Here is a 20,415-nt window from a genome sequence, read left to right on the forward strand (position 1 = left end):
GCTATCATGAGAGATTCGTTCATGAGGCGATCCACATATACAAACACAGAGACAATTTTAACCGAGAAGATGGATTCAGGCTTAGCAATCATTGGAAGGACGTAATAAACCATTTAGATACACATTAGGGTGAGTTGAATAATACATAGTGTTATATTAAAATGTATAAAGTATAGGGTGGTTTACAGCAATACAGTATATAATTTAATGTTGGGTTTATCTATGGCAGTATATAGTACTGTATATGCTAAGAGAATAAAGTTTAGATGGAAGTATATTATATACTTCTTACGACGTAGAATTGTAATTTATTATTTGTTGTTAGTAACTCAGCTTATTGTAGAGTATAGTAAGTATCAGTTTATATTTTAGTTTTTTATGTAGTTTTTACTTTGGTTTTCTACGAGGTTGTTTGGTAAATGCAGCTACATATCATTAACATTCCTTTCCTTTATTATCGCTGTTCCTTGCGCCCCCCCGTGGTGCTGTTGATCCTGCATAATGCATGAGCATAATGGGACTTTGAAACCCCTCCGCCCACCTCCTACGCATTACCCATTGGTATGCTAAACTCCTCTTCATATGCACATTCTTTTGTTAAGGCGCTCCTCCTCGCTACACCTATATAAGCTCCTAGCTTGATAATGTCTCATTCTTCGCCTGAGGACGGCTGCTTGCGTTGTGGCCGAAACGTCGTGAGAATTGTTTTATTATGTTTTATTTTTATTATTTTATTACTTCCCTTCTACGTGACTTTACCGAAAGAACCAAGAAGATATAATATATATTATTGTCATCAGTATGACATACCTATATCAAGTTTCCAGTCGATACGACATTGGGAAGATTGTTGAAATTTAGTTACAAGATTTGAGGGCCCGACAACAGAGTGAGTTAAATAAAAAGCGTGTAAAATGTCAAAAAATATATGTTTTGGATTTTGTATGATAGAATGTAGTCTTGTCATCAGTATGACATAGGTATACCAAGTTTGCAGTCGATAGCATATTTGGAAGTGGGACAAATTGAGTTACAATATTTTTTAAGGGTACGACAACAGACGGAGTGAGTTAAATAAAAGTGTGTAAAATAGGCAATATTACTCTTAATATTAATTTTTGGAAAGGCAAATATACAACATAGATGGTACAAAGATGACTTTTTATAGAGATATACAGACTAAAAACACAGATTAGATACACACATATTCATGTACGGGAGTAGCAAGACGGGACATAGACGGCTTTATACAAGCGGTGAGTGAGAAAGAGAGAGACAGACCGTAGGCCCGTGTGTGAGTGTGTGAGTGAGTGTGTGAGTGAGTGAGTGTGAGAGTGTACGTGTAACTGGATGCATAGCCGGGTGTGGGCTGCGTGGCACCCGAGAGGTGCTGAGCTGCAGAGGTGTGGACTCGAGTCATGTGACTTGGACTCGAGTCAGACTCGAGTCATGAATTTGATGACTTGCGACTCGACTTGGACTTGCATAACAATGACTTTGTCCCACCTATGAGATGTGGACTCGAGTCATGTGACTTGGACTCGAGTCAGACTCGAGTCATGAATTTGATGACTTGCGACTCGACTTGGACTTGCATAACAATGACTTTGTCCCACCTCTGCTGAGCTGTCACCTAACCGGCTCTGCCGGGAAGCTGCCAAGATTTGTTGGCTACAAAATCCGCGGCGGATCGCGCTGCATGCCTGGCTTGGAGCCACTGCGCCTCACTGAGCTCTGAACCGTCTCTGCTGCTGCTGCACCAAGGAATGAGCCGTGGACATCGTGGGAACCCCCATCACTCGCATTGGTGACCTTGTAAAAGGACCCTTTTCAAACACAGTGACGAGTTTTTATCCGTTAGTAAGCAACGTGGACGAGTCCAGGCTGTGTGTTCAGTGGAACTCAGTCCGCCTGAGGTGTCGAATCCAAGGCATTCGTTATCTGCTGTGAACAACCCGCAGAGCCCAAGAGAGCGTCTCCGGGTTCAAGTAAACGTTTGGAGTGCAGTATTTAGATTATTTGGCTGCTATAAATTTCCAACATGATGAGCAACTTTGTTGAGCTATTAATTGTAATGGGCAGGTCGCTTCTGAAAAATAAGCTAACATTTCAGTGGGCTTTACCGGGTGAAATAAAAATAGTTGAGTTTAATTAGAATTTTCTTTTTAACATCATAGTGAACGCCGATGGGCATTTGTGTTGCTGCGCGTGCATGCGCGTTGAGTAGCCGTGCGTGTGAATGTGAAACAACAACGCAGGTGAAGTAAGCGGTGGGTGCGGCTGTGAATGGTCGGCACGGGGATCTGGAGTCTCGGACAAGGTGAGAGTGAGAGACGGTGACATCGCCAGCAGGTAGAGTTGGTGATAGATTCACACTGCTAGTAAATGGCTCAAGATTCCAGGATCTGTCACGGGAGGCTACAGGTATTTTTTTTCTGATGCCACGATGACATTCATGCAACTTGTCACGTTGGGGTAATTACACGGAGATGGAGTTACAGGACATCATGAGATATCTACAACTATACCAACTATATATTTAAATTTTAGCAGGTAAGGCTCACTGAGCCGTGTGGCTCTTTTTCAGAAACGACCTGACCACAAATGATGACTTATCACGTGGAAATGTATTGCAGCCAACTACTCTAAACACGTGATGTTGATTGTAAATGTGGAGGGAAAGAACCGGAAGATCCGGAGAAAAATCCACGCGACCACGGAGAAAGAATGAGATGCAAACTTTAAATATAAAGCAGGCCTCAGGATTGGGATCAACCCACCACCACCTGTATACCTGACGAGGGAGATAACATATTGCCACCAACTTGCTGTAGGAGGATGAGGTCATCTCTCAACACTAATCTCTAGAATGAACGACCGCAGCAGAGCCTCACCGATTTATATTCAAGTTCAAGTTAATTTATTAGGTATAGCCCGGTGAGCCATTCGGCTCTTGAATCGGGTGCAACCGCAACAAACAAAAAACAAAAACATGAACAAGAAAACATCTTAAAGTTAATATGTGACTAAGTGCAAACAGAAAATCCAAGGAAAGACAGCAAAAAATTGCAGAAAAAACACCGCACACCAACGCTGTGTGCAAAAATCCCAGTGGGATGCAAGTCAAACAACAACAACAACCACCAGACAACTTAGATTAAGGCCATCAGTCTAACTCCGTACTACAACAAACAAACTAGGCCAAACCAATAAACTTTTCAAAATCACCAAAATAAAGCCATGAAAGCAATGAAACAGTGATCATAGGAACTGTGACGGAATTTTCACAATAAATGACAAACAACATGTACTACCAAAACCCTGCAGCCATAGCTGGCTGCATTAGTCACTCATATTAACAACACCACTAATTTATTTAAATGTCAAGGTGTGTACAGAAGCCGTGTTCACCTTGAGGCTGTTGTTTGGGCGCCAAAGGCGCGGGTTCACACTCCAGGGAGTGTCTCGTGATGTCAGTGACGACAATGAAAATCTTGAAAGTATTTTACTTCCTTCTTCACCATCGTTATAAGAGAGAGATCCTGGTCCAGCGTCTCTCTGAGCCACACAGCGAGTGATCCCAGTGAAATAATGGGTCATGGCGAGCGCGACTCCCAGTGAGAGTGTGGATAGTGAGCTGCGCTGCTCCATCTGCCTGGGCACGTTCGTCTGTCCCTCCACGCTGAGCTGCGGACACTCGTTCTGCCTCCGGTGCCTGGAGGCCGCCTGGGAGACAGCGATCAGCTTCAGCTGCCCGCAGTGCCGAGCCACCTTCCCTGTGCGACCCCTGCTGAGGAAGAACGTGGCCCTCGCCAACTTGGCGGAGCAGCTCCGAGTTGGAGACGGGATGGCCACGGCAGTCGTGTGTGACATCTGCGGTGATGGCCACACTCCTGCAGTGAATACCTGCCTGAGATGCGAGACGTCGTTCTGTGCGACGCACTTGAAGCCTCACTTGGAGAATCTCAGGTTTAAAGAACACCTCCTGGTGGCTCCCACCGCGAACCTGGAGGAGCAATTGTGCCGGAAGCTGTCATTCTCTAAAAGGCACGTGAAGCCTCACGAGGATAATCCCAGGTTGAGAGACCATGCCGTGGTGGATCCCACTGCGAGCTTGGATGAGCGAAGATGCCCTGAACACAGTGAGGAGCTGAAATTCTACTGCACAGTAGACAGCAGCCTGGTCTGCTTAATTTGCACCATCGCAGGTGAACACAAAGGACATGATGTCACCATGCTGAAGAAGGAGCACGAGATACGGAAGGTGAGGCCCTCAAAGTGAGACACCACAAAACGATCTGACTAATTCTGTAACTGGGCTTTACAACAGGAATCCATACTCGTTGGTTCTTTCGGTAAAGTCACGACGGTAGAAAAAATAACAGACCACGACATTTCGAAACAAACACAGCAGTCCTCCTGCTGTTTGTTTCACACCTGATGACGGTTGCTTGTGTTGCGATCGAAACGTCGTGATCTCTTATTTTTTCTACCTATGTGACTTAACTGAAAGAGCCAAAGAGTATGTTCATGTTTTCTCTTTTAAATCACTGTCTCTGACTGTGTTGACATCTCCTACTTGGCGTTTTAGGATATAGCCTCAGGATGTATTTCATGCCAGGCTCTAACTAAACAATTCCCGTGTAAAGGAATTAAGTGAATAGAGATGTGAGACTGATATCAAAGCCACCTGATAGACAATTCTATTAAATTATGTTTTAAACGAGACAGCTGTGGGCACATAGGCTCTTGGGTCTGAGTCGGTATGGACACCAAGCCAGCATGGCCCCCACCGGCTGCTGCTACATCGAGGCATCAGCTTGCCCACTGCCCGTGCCCCCAGTCTCAATCGCCGTAGAGAGGCAGCGTGGAGATGAGAACCTTTGTTGTAGAGGAGTCTGTGTGGAGGGAAGGGCAGTGTTGAGGGGTGGCTCAGGGGGCTGGAGTCTCCCCCTGGTAACGTCTCGTATCTCACTACAGACGCGCGTTGGGTATGAGACGCAAGCGGTGGAGGAGAAGATGAAGGAGGCGGAGAAGTCCGTGAAGCGGATGGAGGCCACTCACAAGGAGGCGCAGGTACCGTTCTGGGTCTGGCTCTTTGGCCCTCGTGATCTCCACCCAGTGTGGAAGTCGTGGAGGTCAAAATGCAGTCAATCGAACTTCGTGCAGCTTCATAACTTTGATGCCTCTTACTGTAATTATATCATTCACTTTCAAACTCAACATTAACTACAAGTGGTTTGCACATTTACCGCATTCGGTAGCCGCATTGGCGAGTCTGCCGCGAGGTCGGGTTAATCGGCATTGCGTCTTCCACTCTTGTGGCAAAAACAAATGTAGAGAGTGCCACTGCAACGGATTGTCGGAGTGGAGATGTGGTGCAGATGTTGCACTGCACTGTAGGTCGTGCACCGGTACGGACGCAGAGGCATGCACACCTCACATTTGCACCCCACGCCGTCCCTAATCGTGTCACCGTAGTCTATTTAACTACAACTATTTTTATTTTACCAGGTAAGGCCCCAGTGAGCTGTGTAGATATTTTCAGAAACGACCCTGGCTGTCACAAATGATAGCAGCTCGACAAAGTGCTTGACATCATCACGTGAAAAGATATAGCAGCAGAACCACAGAGATACATAGAGACCCACAAAGATACATAGAGACCACTAGAGATACATAGAGACCCATAGATTAAACTATTTTTTATTTCACCAGGTAAGGCCCCAATGAACCATGTAGCTCTTTTGCAGACGGAACCTGAATATCATAAATGATAGCTCAATGAAATGGCTTATCAAGTGGAAATAGATAGCAGCAAATACTCTAAATACGGTACTCTAAACGCTTGCTTGAACTCGGAGACACTCTTGGGCTCTGCGGGTTGTTCACAGCAGATAACTAATGCCTTGGACTCTAAACCCGAGTCGGATTCGTGGGAAAACCTGACCTTGATTACGCCGATTTTAAATGTGGAAGGAAAAGCCGCAGGACTCGGAGAAAAATCTACGCGATCACAGGGAGAAAGACGCAGACTCCAAATATGCAGAAATAATTATGGTCATGATCGAACCCACGACTCCCTGTATACCAGGTGAGGTAGTTAACATCTCGCCACATCTCGTCGGACCCACGAGGGGGCCCCCACCATACTCCGAGCGCCCGAGTCTCAACACCCACGACCTCAGCGCCCTCTAGGGGAGAAACAAGAGAAGAGCGGCACCCCTCTTTCCCCCTTGGCATGGATCCCACAGTCCAATGGGCGCCTCGTCACTGGGGAATGATTCACTACAAGGGAATATTATTTTATTATTTTACCAGGTAAAGCCCACTGAGCTGTGTAGTTATTTTTCAGAAGTGACCTGGCAGTCACAAATTACAGATCAACCAAATGACTGACATCATCATCACGTGGAAATGTATTGCAGCAGCCAAATATACATCGAGACCCATATCGATACATAGACACCCATAGAGATACCAGACCCATAGAGATATCAAAGTCACACAGAGAGATACATAGGCAGGCAGAGAGATACAGAGAGACCCCGAGAGAGACATACAGACCTATAGAGATATTAGGCCCATAGAGACTCATAGACAGCCATAGAGACCCATAAACTAATTTTTTTTTTTTACCAGAAGAGGTTATTTGTCAGAAGCGACCTGGCTATTATAAATGATAGCTCAACAAAGTGGATGATTGTAATGTTGAAATTGCTAGCAGCCAAATATTTAAATGCGTACCGTCGATTCTAATTGTGGAGGCAAAAACCGAGGACCCAGAGAAAAATCCATACGGCTACAGAGAGAACAAACTCCAAATATACGGTATCAGGGTCAGGATCGATCCACGACCTGCTATATACCAGGCAAAGGAGTCAACATCTCCTAGCCACCGCTGCGCCCACACACACACACGGAGTGGCTCATAGTCCCCGCGTCTCCACAGCAATCGGTGGCCGGGATCAGAGGTCGCATCACGGGCAAGTTCGCCCGCCTAAGGAAGGCTCTGGACGAGGACGAGAGGGAGGCTCTACGTCGTGTGGCCGTGAAGGAGCGCGAGCTGCTGTCCCGGATCGAGGAGGACATCGCTCGTCACAAGCGGCAGATCGGCGAGCTCCAGGCGGCGGCCGTTCGCCTGCGCGCTCTGGAGCACGAGAACGACTCGCTCGCCTTCCTGCAGGTGGGGAGCGACTCTGTGAGACGCCGTTTGGGTGTCCAGAACAACAGAGCGGGCAGTGGCAGAGGGACTCGTTGTGCAAGGGTAGAGACGTCACTAATGATCACTCTCTCTCTCTTCAACAGGGGCACCTGGAGGAGACGCGCAGGTATAGATCCTTAATATCTCACGGATAAACACTCACAACACACGGGCTGTGTGTGTTAGACACACAGGCTCTGTGTGTTAGACACAGGGTGTGTTTGTGTGTGTGTTAGACATGCAGGCTGTCTGAGACACTGACTGTGTTTGATACACGGGCTGATGGTGTGAGACACGGACTGTTCGTGAGACACGAGCTGTGTTTGAGACATGGGCAGTTTTAGTGAGACAAGGGCTGTGTGAGACACAGGCTGTGTGAGTGGTAGTCAAGCGGTTAGCGCGCTGTGCTGTGAACCCGGTGACCCGAGTTCGATACCCGCTCACGACAAACTCCACAGTGATGATTATCTGAGCCTGGGTCTCCCCTAGGTAGATTCAGACTCAAATTTGTACCTGTTAGATGTGTAAACATCGCCACTGAGGAGACAAAGGCGGTCGGGCGGGGTGCTGGCCACCCATCCACCCGTGTACCGTTCCGGCCTTCAAAGGGGCTCGCTAACAGCACTTGCTCCTACAGTCTGTTAAGGCTACATAGAGGATATTTGTCTTTATCTTCGTGTGAGACTGCGTGTGTGTGGCAGGGGCTGTGTGAGACACTGACTGTCTGTGAGACACGGGCTGTGTGTGAGACACCGACTGTGTGTGAGACACGGGCTGTGTGAGACACTGACTGTGTGTGAGACACTGACTGTGTGTAAGACACCGACTGTGTGTGAGACACTGACTGTCGGTTGGAAACATTTAGGCTGGCCTGCCTACGATCCATCCTGGGTTTAACCAGGCTGGATTGTGTGAGGAGCTCACAAATCCTTGAAAGACCTGGACAAAGTTCCATCGGTGAGCTCCTCCGGCAGGCAAGGCTGCGTTGGCTGGGCATGCGGGCTACATGACCGCATGCATATGTAATAATCCTTCCAGAGACGGCTTCGGAATCGGTCCTTTTATTTCCACTCCACAATACACTTTGCTCACTCACTCTCCGTTGCTGGCAGACAACGGAGAGAGGACAGACAACGCACTAAGTCCCCACCGCGCACGTGGCAACCCCAGCCCCCGTCCACGCGTGACCCTGCTCTCGTTAGTTCCAGTCTGCTCCCGATCGTTCCCCTCCACTCGCTCTTAATCCCTTCGTCACGTGGTTCCCCCAGCCAATCGTACATGGACAGCTTCGACCATTCTCGATGGTTCCCTGTCAATCCCGGGACCACGCCCCTCATCCGGCTCCCCATTGGCTGGGGCCCCGAATGGCTAGGCCAATCACTCCTGATGACCTGTCGTGATGACGCATGGGCCATGGTCCCTATCTCAACCCTTATTGGCTACAAGCAGGACCGGCAAGCCAATCCCCACGTTAACCCTCTATGGCTGTTATTACATCACCCCCCCCCCCCCCCCGGGTGAAAAAATTTAGCCGTCTCGGCTGGGAAAAGGGTGAAGAACCAATTCCGCAACATCTTATTAGGGCACCAAGGTGCGTTTAACAATTTGAGGGTGAACCGGCGTTCCCGCGCCTAACAACATTTAAAACAGTCACCCATAATAATAAAAAAAAATCACAACATACATTAGGGCGCCCCTGCAGCGCGGTAACGACAGGGAATGAGCGAAACGATCAAACGTTAACGAAACGGAAGAGATTTCGACTGCGTACGCGACGCGGGACCCTCTCCGCTCCCAGCGCAAGGTCGCTTTGCTTCCGGATGGACAGGAGGTGGCAGGCTCAAAGAAGAAGTCGGTTGTTGGTGCTTGGTCACGTCCAGGGCGGGCCCCGTTGGAGCGGGGGCAGCGGGGGCTTCCCCAGCCCTCAAAACCTGTTCATCTGCAGGAGGCACAACACAATCCCCCCTGGGATCAACGGGCGTGTCCAGCGGCGTAGTCGGCCCAGCAGAACCCGGCAGGTCAGCTATTGGGGATGAAGGACCGACACGCGCGTCAACATAGGGTTTAAGTCGCGAGGAATGAACATACCACCGACGTTTGCCGTATTGAACACGGATACTTTGCGAGTTCCGAACGTCTACGAGCGTCACAGGCCCCCGCCATGGCCTGTGCAGTTTAGGGGATGTGCCCGCAGGTACCTGGGGGCAGTGGAGCCACGCCAGGTCTCCCACTGACCAAGGCATGCGAGTATGCGATCGACGTGCGTACCGTTCGTTCCTTGCCTGAGCACGGGCCGTCGCACACCGGGCAGCCTCTCGCGCTTCCGTTACTCGTTCAAGCGAGTCACGCACGTGGTCAGGCAGGGAGCGGGACGGTTGTTTACTCGGCGTACCCAGTTGCACATCGATGGGTGGAACATTTTCACGGCCATACATCAAAAAAAACGGTGAGTATCCCGTGGACGTGTGCGGAACCATGCGGTATGCCGCCAAAACGCCTGGTATGTGCAAGTCCCAATCGGTTTGCTTTTCACTGACCGTGTGACAAAGCATAGCGGAAAGGGTACGATTGAATCGTTCCACCATACCATCTGTTTGTGGATGGCATGGGGAGGTGCGAACTTTCTTTGTACCTAGCGCGTCACAAACTTCCCTAAGCAATTTAGAGGAGAAATTCCGGCCTTGATCTGTGAGCAGCCTTTCAGGTGCCCCCTTGTCCATGACATACCCGTTCAAGAAAGCGTCGGTGATGGACGCTGCCGTTTGGTCGGGCAGAGGCCAGGCCATCGGCCATCGAGAAAAATATTCCACCCCGACCAGAAGGTATTTATTGCCCCTAGCCGACGGGGGAAACGGCCCCAGAATGTCGAGAGCCACTAATTCGTTAATACGGGAAACTTCAATGGAACGCAACGGTGGTACATAGCGGCTCCGAGGCGGCTTCCTTTTCGCACAGTCATGGCACGAGCGGACAAAATCATTGATGTCCGCCGTCATACCGGACCAGAAAAAATCCTTTTGCATCGCGGCCAAAGTCTTTTGGACGCCAAGGTGCATCAACTTATCAGCGTGCAGAGCACGGAGCAGGTCGTAGCGCAGCGAAGTAGGCACCACCAAGCGTGGTCGGTCAGACACCCCGTCGGTACACATTAGCAATCCCGACTTACCCCGGAACATCTGCCACTTCCAGCCCGCCAATTGCGATTTCTGTTTCCCAACCAATTTACGTAGTGGAGACAGCGAGGCATCGGCCTCCTGCTCGTGCAACCAGACCGCGTGCGGCAGCCGTAAGGTGTCATCGGTGTCCACCGACACCTGCTGGTCCTCCTCTTTCGCTTTCGCCCCTGCGTCGTCCTCATTCGCTATCGCCCCCATAACCGGGCAGGGCGACGTGGGCGGTGCGGCACAGCGGTGCGTGCCCATCAGGCAAGTGCACGGAGGAACGGGCGGCAGCCTCGAGAGCGCATCAGCGTTCGCATGACGGGCTCCCTTTCGGTACGTTATATCGAAGGAAAATTCCTGTAACGATTCCAACCACCGGGCCAATTGGCCTGACGGCTGATCCAACTTGAGGGAATATTGCAAAGCCGCATGATCAGTGCGGACCAGGAATTTCCGTCCATACAGGTACGGTACAATCGAACAAAATGGACAATTGCCAAAAGTTCCCGCCTTGTCACGCAATATCGCGTTTCCGCAGGGGACAGAACCCTGCTGCCATACGCCACCACTCTCTCAACTCCATCCTTACGTTGCGACAAAACGGCCCCAATGCCGATATCACTAGCATCCGTATCAAGGATGAACGGCTGTGAAAAATCTGGGTAATCTAACGTAGGCGCCGTGGCGAGGTGGTCCCGAAGTGCCATAAAGGAACTTTCTTCCTCCGCCCCCCATTTAAACCTTTGATTTTTGCCAGTCAGAACGTGTAATGGTTTTGCCAACGTCGCAAAGTTCTTAACGAAGCGGCGATAATAGGAAGCGAATCCAATAAACCGCCGAACATCACCCACTGAGGTGGGTGTGGGCCACTCACGTACACACTTCGTTTTCAGAGGGTCAGTGGATACGCCGTCCGAACTGACAATATGACCCAGATAACGGACGGAGTGTTGCAGGAGGTGGCATTTCTTCGGTTTAAACTTAAGGTCAGCCGCCCGCATTCTTTGAAAAACTGTCTCAAGGCGTTGGAGGTGTTCCTCGAACGTGCGGCTAAAGACAATTATATCGTCTAGATATATGAGGCACGTTTTCCACTGCAGTCCCGCCAACACCAACTCCATGAGCCGCTGAAACGTGGCCGGAGCCGCGTTCAGGCCCATCGGCAACCGATTAAATTCAAAGAGGCCTTGCGGCGTGCGGAATGCCGTTTTGGGTTTTGACTCGTCATCGAGGAGAAGCTGCCAGAAGCCCGAGGACAGGTCAAGGGTGGAAAAGAATTTAGCACCCGATAAAGCATCCAATGAGTCATCCATCCTCGGTAAGGGGTACGCGTCCGCTACCGAGATTTTGTTCAACCGGCGGAAATCAACGCAAAACCTCGTACCACCATCTTTTTTCTTAACCAAAACGACGGGCGCGCCCCAAGGACTGTTGGATGGCGAGATAATATCCGCTGCCAGCAATTCATCTACCGCCCCACGCACGTGTCCCCTTTCCGCCGGGCTCATGCGGTGAGGGTGCATACAGACAGGTGGCGATGCACCGGTTTCAATATGGTGCGACAAAAGCGATGTGCGTCCGAGGTCCAAATCATTCCTGCTGAACACATCAGCGTACTGCAGCAACAGCGAACGCAAGGCGTTCCTATGTTCATTTGACAAGGAAGAATTCTCTCCGCATAAATCCGCGATCCAGCGTTCTTGTGAACGATCATGCGGAGACCCATCAGCAGGCATCCGAGCGCGCGGCTGTTTTTCACAAGAGGCGAAATCGGTAGTGGCGTGAGCCAGCACCGATCCCTCCGGAACAACAACGCGATCAGGTCCCCCATTCAAGACCTGTATGAAAGGTGCCTGACCTGGGCGCACAATCGTTTGTGCCGCCGCCAAAGAAAAGGATTTCGATACGGAATTCGATGGGGATAATAGCACGCCTTTCGCACCCCTCCCCATTTGAAGCGGTTTTCGGTAACGTAGCGGAATGAGCATTTGCGCTCCCGATGGAACTTCCACCGTAGCCGCAACTACAGCAGTAACTGCGTTACCTGTAGGCGCCTTGGCCAGCAGGGAAGGCAGGAACGCCATCCTACGACCCCCCGGCATTTCCAAACAGTCCTGGTCGACCCGTATTCGCAACGGCATCCGGCGCAAGAAATCCGTCCCCAACAAGCATGGAACAGCTAGCGAGCGAGAAATTAACACAGGTCCTGCGGCGGTAATATTTCCGATAGCGATGCGAACATCCACCTGTCCGCAGATACCCATGCTCCCCCCATTGGCGTCAACACACGCATCATTAACCTTGCGTATTCTCGACGCAAGAATGGACAACAAATAAAAAATTACATCCGAAATGATGGTAGCCGATGCGCCAGTGTCCACCAAGATACGGACGTCAACGCCGTCGATGGTACCACGTACCGGCTAAACGGGCGCGGAACGGGCTAGAGAAGAGATGGAGTGATGTGGTACAGGAGGACGTGGAGCTGAGTCGACTTGCCGATGACTGGTACCAGCCGTGTCAAGATCGGCCTCTGTGGAGGAGCCTCCTGAAGGACGCTACTGGGCAGTTGGAGGCAGTCGCCCTCCAACAACAACGGAGGGCGGAGGAGCGACGCTCACAACAACGAGCGGAGCGCCGGATGGCTAAAGCACAGCAAGTTGGTACAGTAGGGGGCACAGGTGGTGCATCAGCCAGTCATCTCGGTCATCTCGGTCAGTCGACCCGTGGCACCTGGGTCTGCCCCGTGACCTCCTGCCAGCGGGCGTTCGACACTTCACGTGGCCTCAAGGTGCACTTGGCCTGGCACAAACGTCGTGGTGACGTCACCGCCACTTAGTAGCAAATGGCGGTTGTTGTTGTTGCGTGTGAGACACTGACTGTGTGTGAGACACTGACTGTGTGTGAGACACGGGCTGTGTGTGAGACACGGGCTGTGTGTGAGACACTGACTGTGTGTGAGACACTGGCTGTGTGCGAGACACTGGCTGTTTGTGAGACACGGGCTGTGTGTGAGACACGGGCTGTGTGTGAGACACTGGCTGTGTGTGAGACACTGGCTGTGTGTGAGACACGGGCTGTGTGTGAGACACGGGCTGTGTGTGAGACACGGGCTGTGTGTGAGACACTGGCTGTGTGTGAGACACTGGCTGTGTGTGAGACACGGGCTGTGTGTGAGACACGAGCTGTGTGTGAGACACTGACTGTGTGTGAGACACGAGCTGTGTGTGAGACACGGGCTGTGTGTGAGACACTGGCTGTGTGTGAGACACGGGCTGTGTGTGAGACACGAGCTGTGTGTGAGACACTGGCTGTGTGTGAGACACGGGCTGTGTGTGAGACACTGGCTGTGTGTGAGACACTGACTGTGTGTGAGACACGGGCTGTGTGTGAGACACTGACTGTGTGTGAGACACTGACTGTGTGTGAGACACGGGCTGTGTGTGAGACACGGGCTGTGTGTGAGACACTGACTGTGTGTGAGACACTGGCTGTGTGCGAGACACTGGCTGTTTGTGAGACACGGGCTGTGTGTGAGACACTGGCTGTGTGTGAGACACTGGCTGTGTGTGAGACACGGGCTGTGTGTGAGACACGGGCTGTGTGTGAGACACGGGCTGTGTGTGAGACACTGGCTGTGTGTGAGACACTGGCTGTGTGTGAGACACGGGCTGTGTGTGAGACACGAGCTGTGTGTGAGACACTGACTGTGTGTGAGACACGAGCTGTGTGTGAGACACGGGCTGTGTGTGAGACACTGGCTGTGTGTGAGACACGGGCTGTGTGTGAGACACGAGCTGTGTGTGAGACACTGGCTGTGTGTGAGACACGGGCTGTGTGTGAGACACTGGCTGTGTGTGAGACACTGACTGTGTGTGAGACACGGGCTGTGTGTGAGACACTGACTGTGTGTGAGACACTGACTGTGTGTGAGACACGGGCTGTGTGTGAGACACGGGCTGTGTGTGAGACACGAGCTGTGTGTGAGACACTGGCTGTGTGTGAGACACGGACTGTGTGTGAGACACGGACTGTGTGTGAGACACTGGCTGTGTGTGAGACACTGGCTGTGTGTGAGACACGGGCTGTGTGTGAGACACCGGCTGTGTGTGAGACACCGGCTGTGTGTGAGACACTGGCTGTGTGTAAGACACGAGCTGTGTGTGAGACACTGGCTGTGTGTGAGACACTGACTGTGTGTGAGACACTGACTGTGTGTGAGACACGGGCTGTGTGTGAGACACCGACTGTGTGTGAGACACGGGCTGTGTGTGAGACACTGGCTGTGTGTGAGACACGGGCTGTGTGTGAGACACTGACTGTGTGTGAGACACGGGCTGTGTGTGAGACACGGGCTGTGTGTGAGACACTGACTGTGTGTGAGACACGGGCTGTGTGTGAGACACGGGCTGTGTGTGAGACACGAGCTGTGTGTGAGACACGGGCTGTGTGTGAGACACTGGCTGTGTGTGAGACACTGGCTGTGTGTGAGACACTGACTGTGTGTGAGACACTGGCTGTGAGTGAGACACGGGCTGTGTGTGAGACACGGGCTGTGTGTGAGACACTGGCTGTGTGAGAGACACGAGCTGTGTGTGAGACACTGGCTGTGTGTGAGACACTGACTGTGTGTGAGAGACACTGGCTGTGAGTGAGACACGGGCTGTGTGTGAGACACGGGCTGTGTGTGAGACACGGGCTGTGTGTGAGACACTGACTGTGTGTGAGACACTGACTGTGTGTGAGACACGGGCTGTGTGTGAGACACGAGCTGTGTGTGAGACACGGGCTGTGTGTGAGACACTGACTGTGTGCTAGACACGAGCTGTGTGTGAGACACTGACTGTGTGCGAGACACGAGCTGTGTGAGACATGGGCTGTGTGTCAGACATGGGCTGTGTGTCAGACACGAGCTGTGTGTGGGACACGAACTGTACGTGAGATATGGGCTGTGTGTGCTACGGATGCTGAGTGTTCCGATGCTGTGGTTAAACGATGCTATGTGTGATGCTGTTGGTGGTTGTCCCAGGAGAGAGATCCCAATGGAATCTGCACCCCCACCTCCCACTTCACTGGACGCCACCACGATCCGCTCCCTTGAAAGGGTCGTGAACAGATTCCTGCCTCTCGTCTGTGAGTGCCTCAGTCTTGCACCCGCGTGTACCGTTGTGTTGCACTACACTTCTGTGCTCCCCACCTTCATCAACTTTTCATTTTATTTTACCAGGTAAGGAACACACTGAACCATGTCCCTCTTTTTTTGGGAGCGACCTGACTATCACAACTGACAGCTCTATGAAGTGGCTCATCACGTGGATATTCATAGCAGCAGGCAAATCCTCTGAATGCAAATTGATTCTAAATGTGGAGGGGAAAACGCGAGGAACCAGGAATAAATCCACGCTACCACGGGGAGAGAGACGCAAACTCTGAAAGAGAGCGACATGGATCAGTGGGCTCTACATGGTGAAATACAATTCCTTTAACAGTTTCAATATTCTACTAAACCCTACTGCTGTGTCCTGAGGAAAGTGCTGTTAGCGATCAGCAGCATCATCTATGAAGGCCGACACGGCACACAAGGGGGTGAGTGGCCAGCACCACGCCCGTCGCCTTTGTCTCCCTCGTGCCGAATGTTTACACATCACATCAGCAGAGGGCCGTACAGCGTGAACTTTTGTTGTACTGCGCCTCTACGCTTCTAAGTTCACGATCCCCACCATCGCCAACGCGCACCGACGAGAGCGGTGAAGTATGGTCAAATAACCCCCCCCCGGACGCGCAGTGCAGGGAGGCGCTCATCCAGCAGAGGAGGGACACACAATGTATGTTTGTGGATGTGAGAATGTGCGAGGCTTGACGCACAGTCTGTGTGTGGATGTGAGAGTGTGCGAGGCTGTGGTGGCTGTGGAACAGGCGTTGTGTTTGTAGAGAGACGCTGTGAGAGTGGCGTTCACATCGTGATGCTGGCATCATCACCACTGTTCACTACCACTGCATACACACACATTGTCATGTTAGTGTAGCACTTTTGCTAATCTTTATTATTCACTAATTATTATTCACTAATTATACACTAATGTGTACACTACTAACCAATATTAGCATATTTACACTAATACTAAGGAATATTAGTACATGTTCACTAATACTAACGAATAATAGTATATGTACACTAATACTAACGAATATTAGTATATGTACAATAATACTAACGAAAATTATTGTGTACACTAATACTAACGAATATTAGTATATGTACAATAATACTAACGAATATTATTGTGTACACTAATACTAATGAATATTAGTATATGAACACTAATACTAAGGAATATTAGTATATGAACACTAATACTAACGAATATTAGTATGTGTACACTAATACTAACTAATATTAGTGCGGGCGTCGTCGCTGTCCTCACCACAGATGGACGCTCACCGATTCTGGACACAAACTCAGCCCACGACCACCTCCAGATTTCTTCGGATCGCAGGACAGCGACGTGGAGCGATGTCCCCCAGCGTCGCCCCCATCACCCACACCGCTTTGATGTATGGGACCAAGCCCTGTGCTCTGAGAGCTTCTCGTCGGGTCAGCACTACTGGGAGGTGGACGTGGGGAGCGCGGGGCGGTGGTGTCGGGTTGGAGTCGCGTACGGGACGATCCCACGTAGAGGGAATGGTGCTGAGTGCCGCCTGGGAGAGAGTGACGTCTCCTGGTGTATACGGAAAGATGGCGACAGCTTCTCAGTGTGGCATGGCGGGATAGAGACTTCACTGTCGGTGCCGGAGCCTCCACGGAGAGTCGGGGTTCATCTGGACTGGGACGTGGGGCTGCTGTCGTTTTACAGCGCCGACTCCATGGCGCTGTTGCACTCTTTTCACCAAACCTTCGCTCAGCCCCTACATCCTGGGCTACTGGTGGGGTGGGGTAAAGTTGGTGCCTCAGTGAGGATTGTGAATCTGAGTGGTGCATCCTGAGAGAGGTGAACGTGAACAGCTTAGAGTGCAGACGCCACGACGCACGGCACTGGCCACCCTCGTCGCCGTATTGCGCAGTGCCACGCCCGGGACTGGCTGGTGACTGTCATGTGAGTGTAGTGTAGGGGTGCAGTGATTAGCAATGGTGAACTGGGATGTGTTTATGCACTGGTGGTGTCATGGGTTGTGGGAGTGACGCAACAAAAAAAATGTATTTAAAAAGTATAAATGTATGCATACGACAGTGGCATTGTAACGCTTGTATCGTCGATTCTACAATAAAAAAATACGGAACACAAACAACATCAGCAATAGGTTTTCTGTGATGCCGCCGCCACGAAGCCATTCAGCAGGCGCCCCACCCCGACCTCGCCACCACCAAGTGACGGAGCCGACCCCCGCGTCCCCCTCACCTCACCTCACATAAACACACCCGCACGCATTCCCCCCCCCCCCCCATAGAGCTCCGAGGGGAAGTCACCTGGCCGACCGGTTTTTATCCGAGAAGCCCTTATCGGGATTAACTTTCACGGTTTCCTGCGGCCAGGAAATTGTACGACCTCCCCCGATGCTACTTCGCGGCGCTGCGACCGGCATTAAGATTGCAAGGTCGCGGCGAGGGGCCACTCGGCCACTGCGCTTGAAACGCACCCCCCACTCCCACGCACGCATCGACGAGGCAAGCAGAGGGGCATAAGGAAGAGCATAATTAGAATAAGCGCCGCAACACGCAGCGCATCTTATTAGCATAGCAAAGGCGCCCCGGAACCGCCGCACACGCCCTGACTGGCGCGCGCCCATTGTTAAAGAAAACCTGGGAGGGCACCACAACAGGCGGAGCAGCATCTCTTTGATGTAGGGACGATAAAAGGGGGGCGAAAACGGGTAAATCGCTCTCTTGCTCCAGAATAAGGCCACGAGACGCTCTCCAGCCCAACGACCCGGACATCCGTGCGACGCATCGAGGTACGCAGCGAGGAAGGGATCAACGGACCGCCGTGGGCACCTAACCGTGAGTGAGAAGGATAATTAGTATCATAAGCCGATAAATAGGGAATAGGTCCAGGGGTAGTAGAATAGGCCAGCCTCGTCGATTCATACTGATTTAACATCAATTCCCCATGGGTAGTAGAATAGGCCAGCCTCGTCGATTCATACTGATTTAACATCAATTCCGAGGTATCCGGAAATAAATAATTAATAGCTGATCTGGCCTCGTGTGGTTTCGTTGAGAAGTGTGAAAGCGTGTGGTGCTGTGTACACAGTGGTTCGCCACGTGGGAGCGCTGCGCAGAGCGGCGCGAGAGAGGGTGTCACGTGTGGAGCTGTGTGTGGGTGTGGGCGTGCGTTCGCTACGTGTAGGACACAGGTGCGCGATTAGGAAAGGGAGGTATCGGGGTAGTGTAAAGGGGGCGTAATACTACTCGGTAATTAACCATGCCTACTACGCGGACCCGCGGTGGAGGGGAACCCTCGAGCGACGGCTCCCACCCCATGGGTGAAGAACCCAGCAGCGGTTCGCCTAGCAGCGGGGGGGCGAGTAATGATGTTGGCCCGGCCGTTAGAGTTATCGAGGGAGGGATCTCGGGGGCCAGCGACCCCCACATTTCCTCTCTTTTCTAGGTGTTAAGATGTTAATATACCAAACTGAAACCTTTTACAAGGAATAATGTCTGCATTAATCACAATACTTGTGGTCAGAATGCAAACAAACACACACTCTGATAATATATGCATTGATTTTAAGAACTTGACACCTGTTTAGTTGCGAGATTACAGTGGAAAATCTATCATCATATTTTGGTCCTGGCAAAGGAGGTCCCATAATGTAGCTGCTCTACCCGAGCTCTCATTACTTTTAGCCCCGCCCCCCTCCCGATACGTTCTACGTAGCACTTCGTGCCTTCTTTTAGCCCCGCCCCCTCCCTCCCTCCCGATACGTTCCATTCATTGGCTACCACATTCTGATAAGCTCCCCCTTTCCTCCCCCTCAACTTGTATTTAAGGGCTTGCATCTTGAATCCTTGCCTCACTTGATGCAGCAAATCTGGTTGTGACGGTCCCACCTGATGACGGAGACTTGTGTTGCCTCCGAAACGTCGTGATTTTATTGTTTTATTTTTATTAATTTTAATTTCATTTTTTACCTACGTGACTTTACCGAAAGAACGAAGAGTATGAATAGCCTATTCCCACCGTGGGGCTTAGGGCGTGCCGGCTGGCAATTTTTTTTCTCGCAAGCGCGTGCGCGGATACTTTTATATATAAGATACATGAATTAATAAATAAATAAGTATCAAAATGCTTGGAAAAAATATATAAAAATATGTGTATGTATATTTAGAAATAAATGTGTCTTAGTGTGATGACCAGCGGTGTGGTAGCTAGACGGTGCCCCGTGACGCACCGTGGTGCTGGTGCAATGACAGCGGTGTGGTAGTGGTAGTAGCTAGACGGGGCCACGTGACGCACCGGGGTGCTGGTGTGATGGCAGCGGTGTGGTGGTGGTAACAGCAAGACGGTGCCACGTGACACACCGTGGTGCTGGTGTGATGGCAGCGGTGTGGTAGTGGTAGTAGCTAGACGGGGCCACGTGACGCACCGTGGTGCTGGTCCAATGTTGATGCGCGATCCTCCATTGGCACCGCTTGGGCTGGGTCCAAAAAAAACACAAATGGGGGAGCGGAGCAGTGAGGAAGAATCTTTGGGTGATGCCGAATTTATGGGTGGGAACTTTGTGCGATCAGAGTGAAGTATATAAATACTTCACTCTGATCACATTCCCCACACAAGACCGGTCTCCCCTCCTTCCCTCCACTCTTTTCACTACCTCCCTCCCTTCCCTCCCTCCATCCGCTACCTCCACTCCCTCCCTGCTAGGGAAGGCTGCGTGAGGTGGGGGTTGTTTGGGTGGGGGGGGGGCTTGGAGGTTGTCATGCGAGAGACCCCTAGGGGGTGGGGGAGATGGGGATGTTGGGGGTCACGTGGAGTTAATTTGTCTTACTGTGGGCACTGGCCCAGAGTTGCGGACCGAGTCACGAATCGCGACCGATTCCCAGACATCGTT

At 51.2% G+C, this 20,415-nt stretch overlaps 1 protein-coding gene across 2 annotated transcripts; it reads left to right on the plus strand.

Moving 5' to 3' along the window:
- The first annotated feature begins 2,177 nt into the window (after nucleotides 1-2,177).
- Nucleotides 2,178-17,649, plus strand: LOC144732980 (tripartite motif-containing protein 14-like). 2 transcript variants are annotated; one of them, XM_078614651.1, is made up of 6 exons: nucleotides 2,178-4,264; nucleotides 4,981-5,076; nucleotides 6,953-7,186; nucleotides 7,309-7,331; nucleotides 15,395-15,498; nucleotides 16,767-17,649. In XM_078614651.1, exons 1-6 carry the CDS (start codon nucleotides 3,599-3,601, stop codon nucleotides 17,135-17,137), a joined length of 1,494 nt encoding a protein of 497 aa, XP_078470777.1. In that variant the 5' UTR covers nucleotides 2,178-3,598; the 3' UTR covers nucleotides 17,138-17,649. The 2 variants fall into 2 exon arrangements, with proteins under 2 accessions (XP_078470777.1, XP_078470776.1); XM_078614650.1 differs by having other exon boundaries at nucleotides 2,186-4,264; nucleotides 16,796-17,649.
- The last annotated feature ends 2,766 nt before the right edge of the window (nucleotides 17,650-20,415 follow it).

This window comes from Lampetra planeri, chromosome 45 (genome assembly GCF_965212315.1).
Source record: "Lampetra planeri chromosome 45, kcLamPlan1.2.h2, whole genome shotgun sequence".
Taxonomy (NCBI): Eukaryota; Metazoa; Chordata; class Hyperoartia; order Petromyzontiformes; family Petromyzontidae; genus Lampetra; species Lampetra planeri.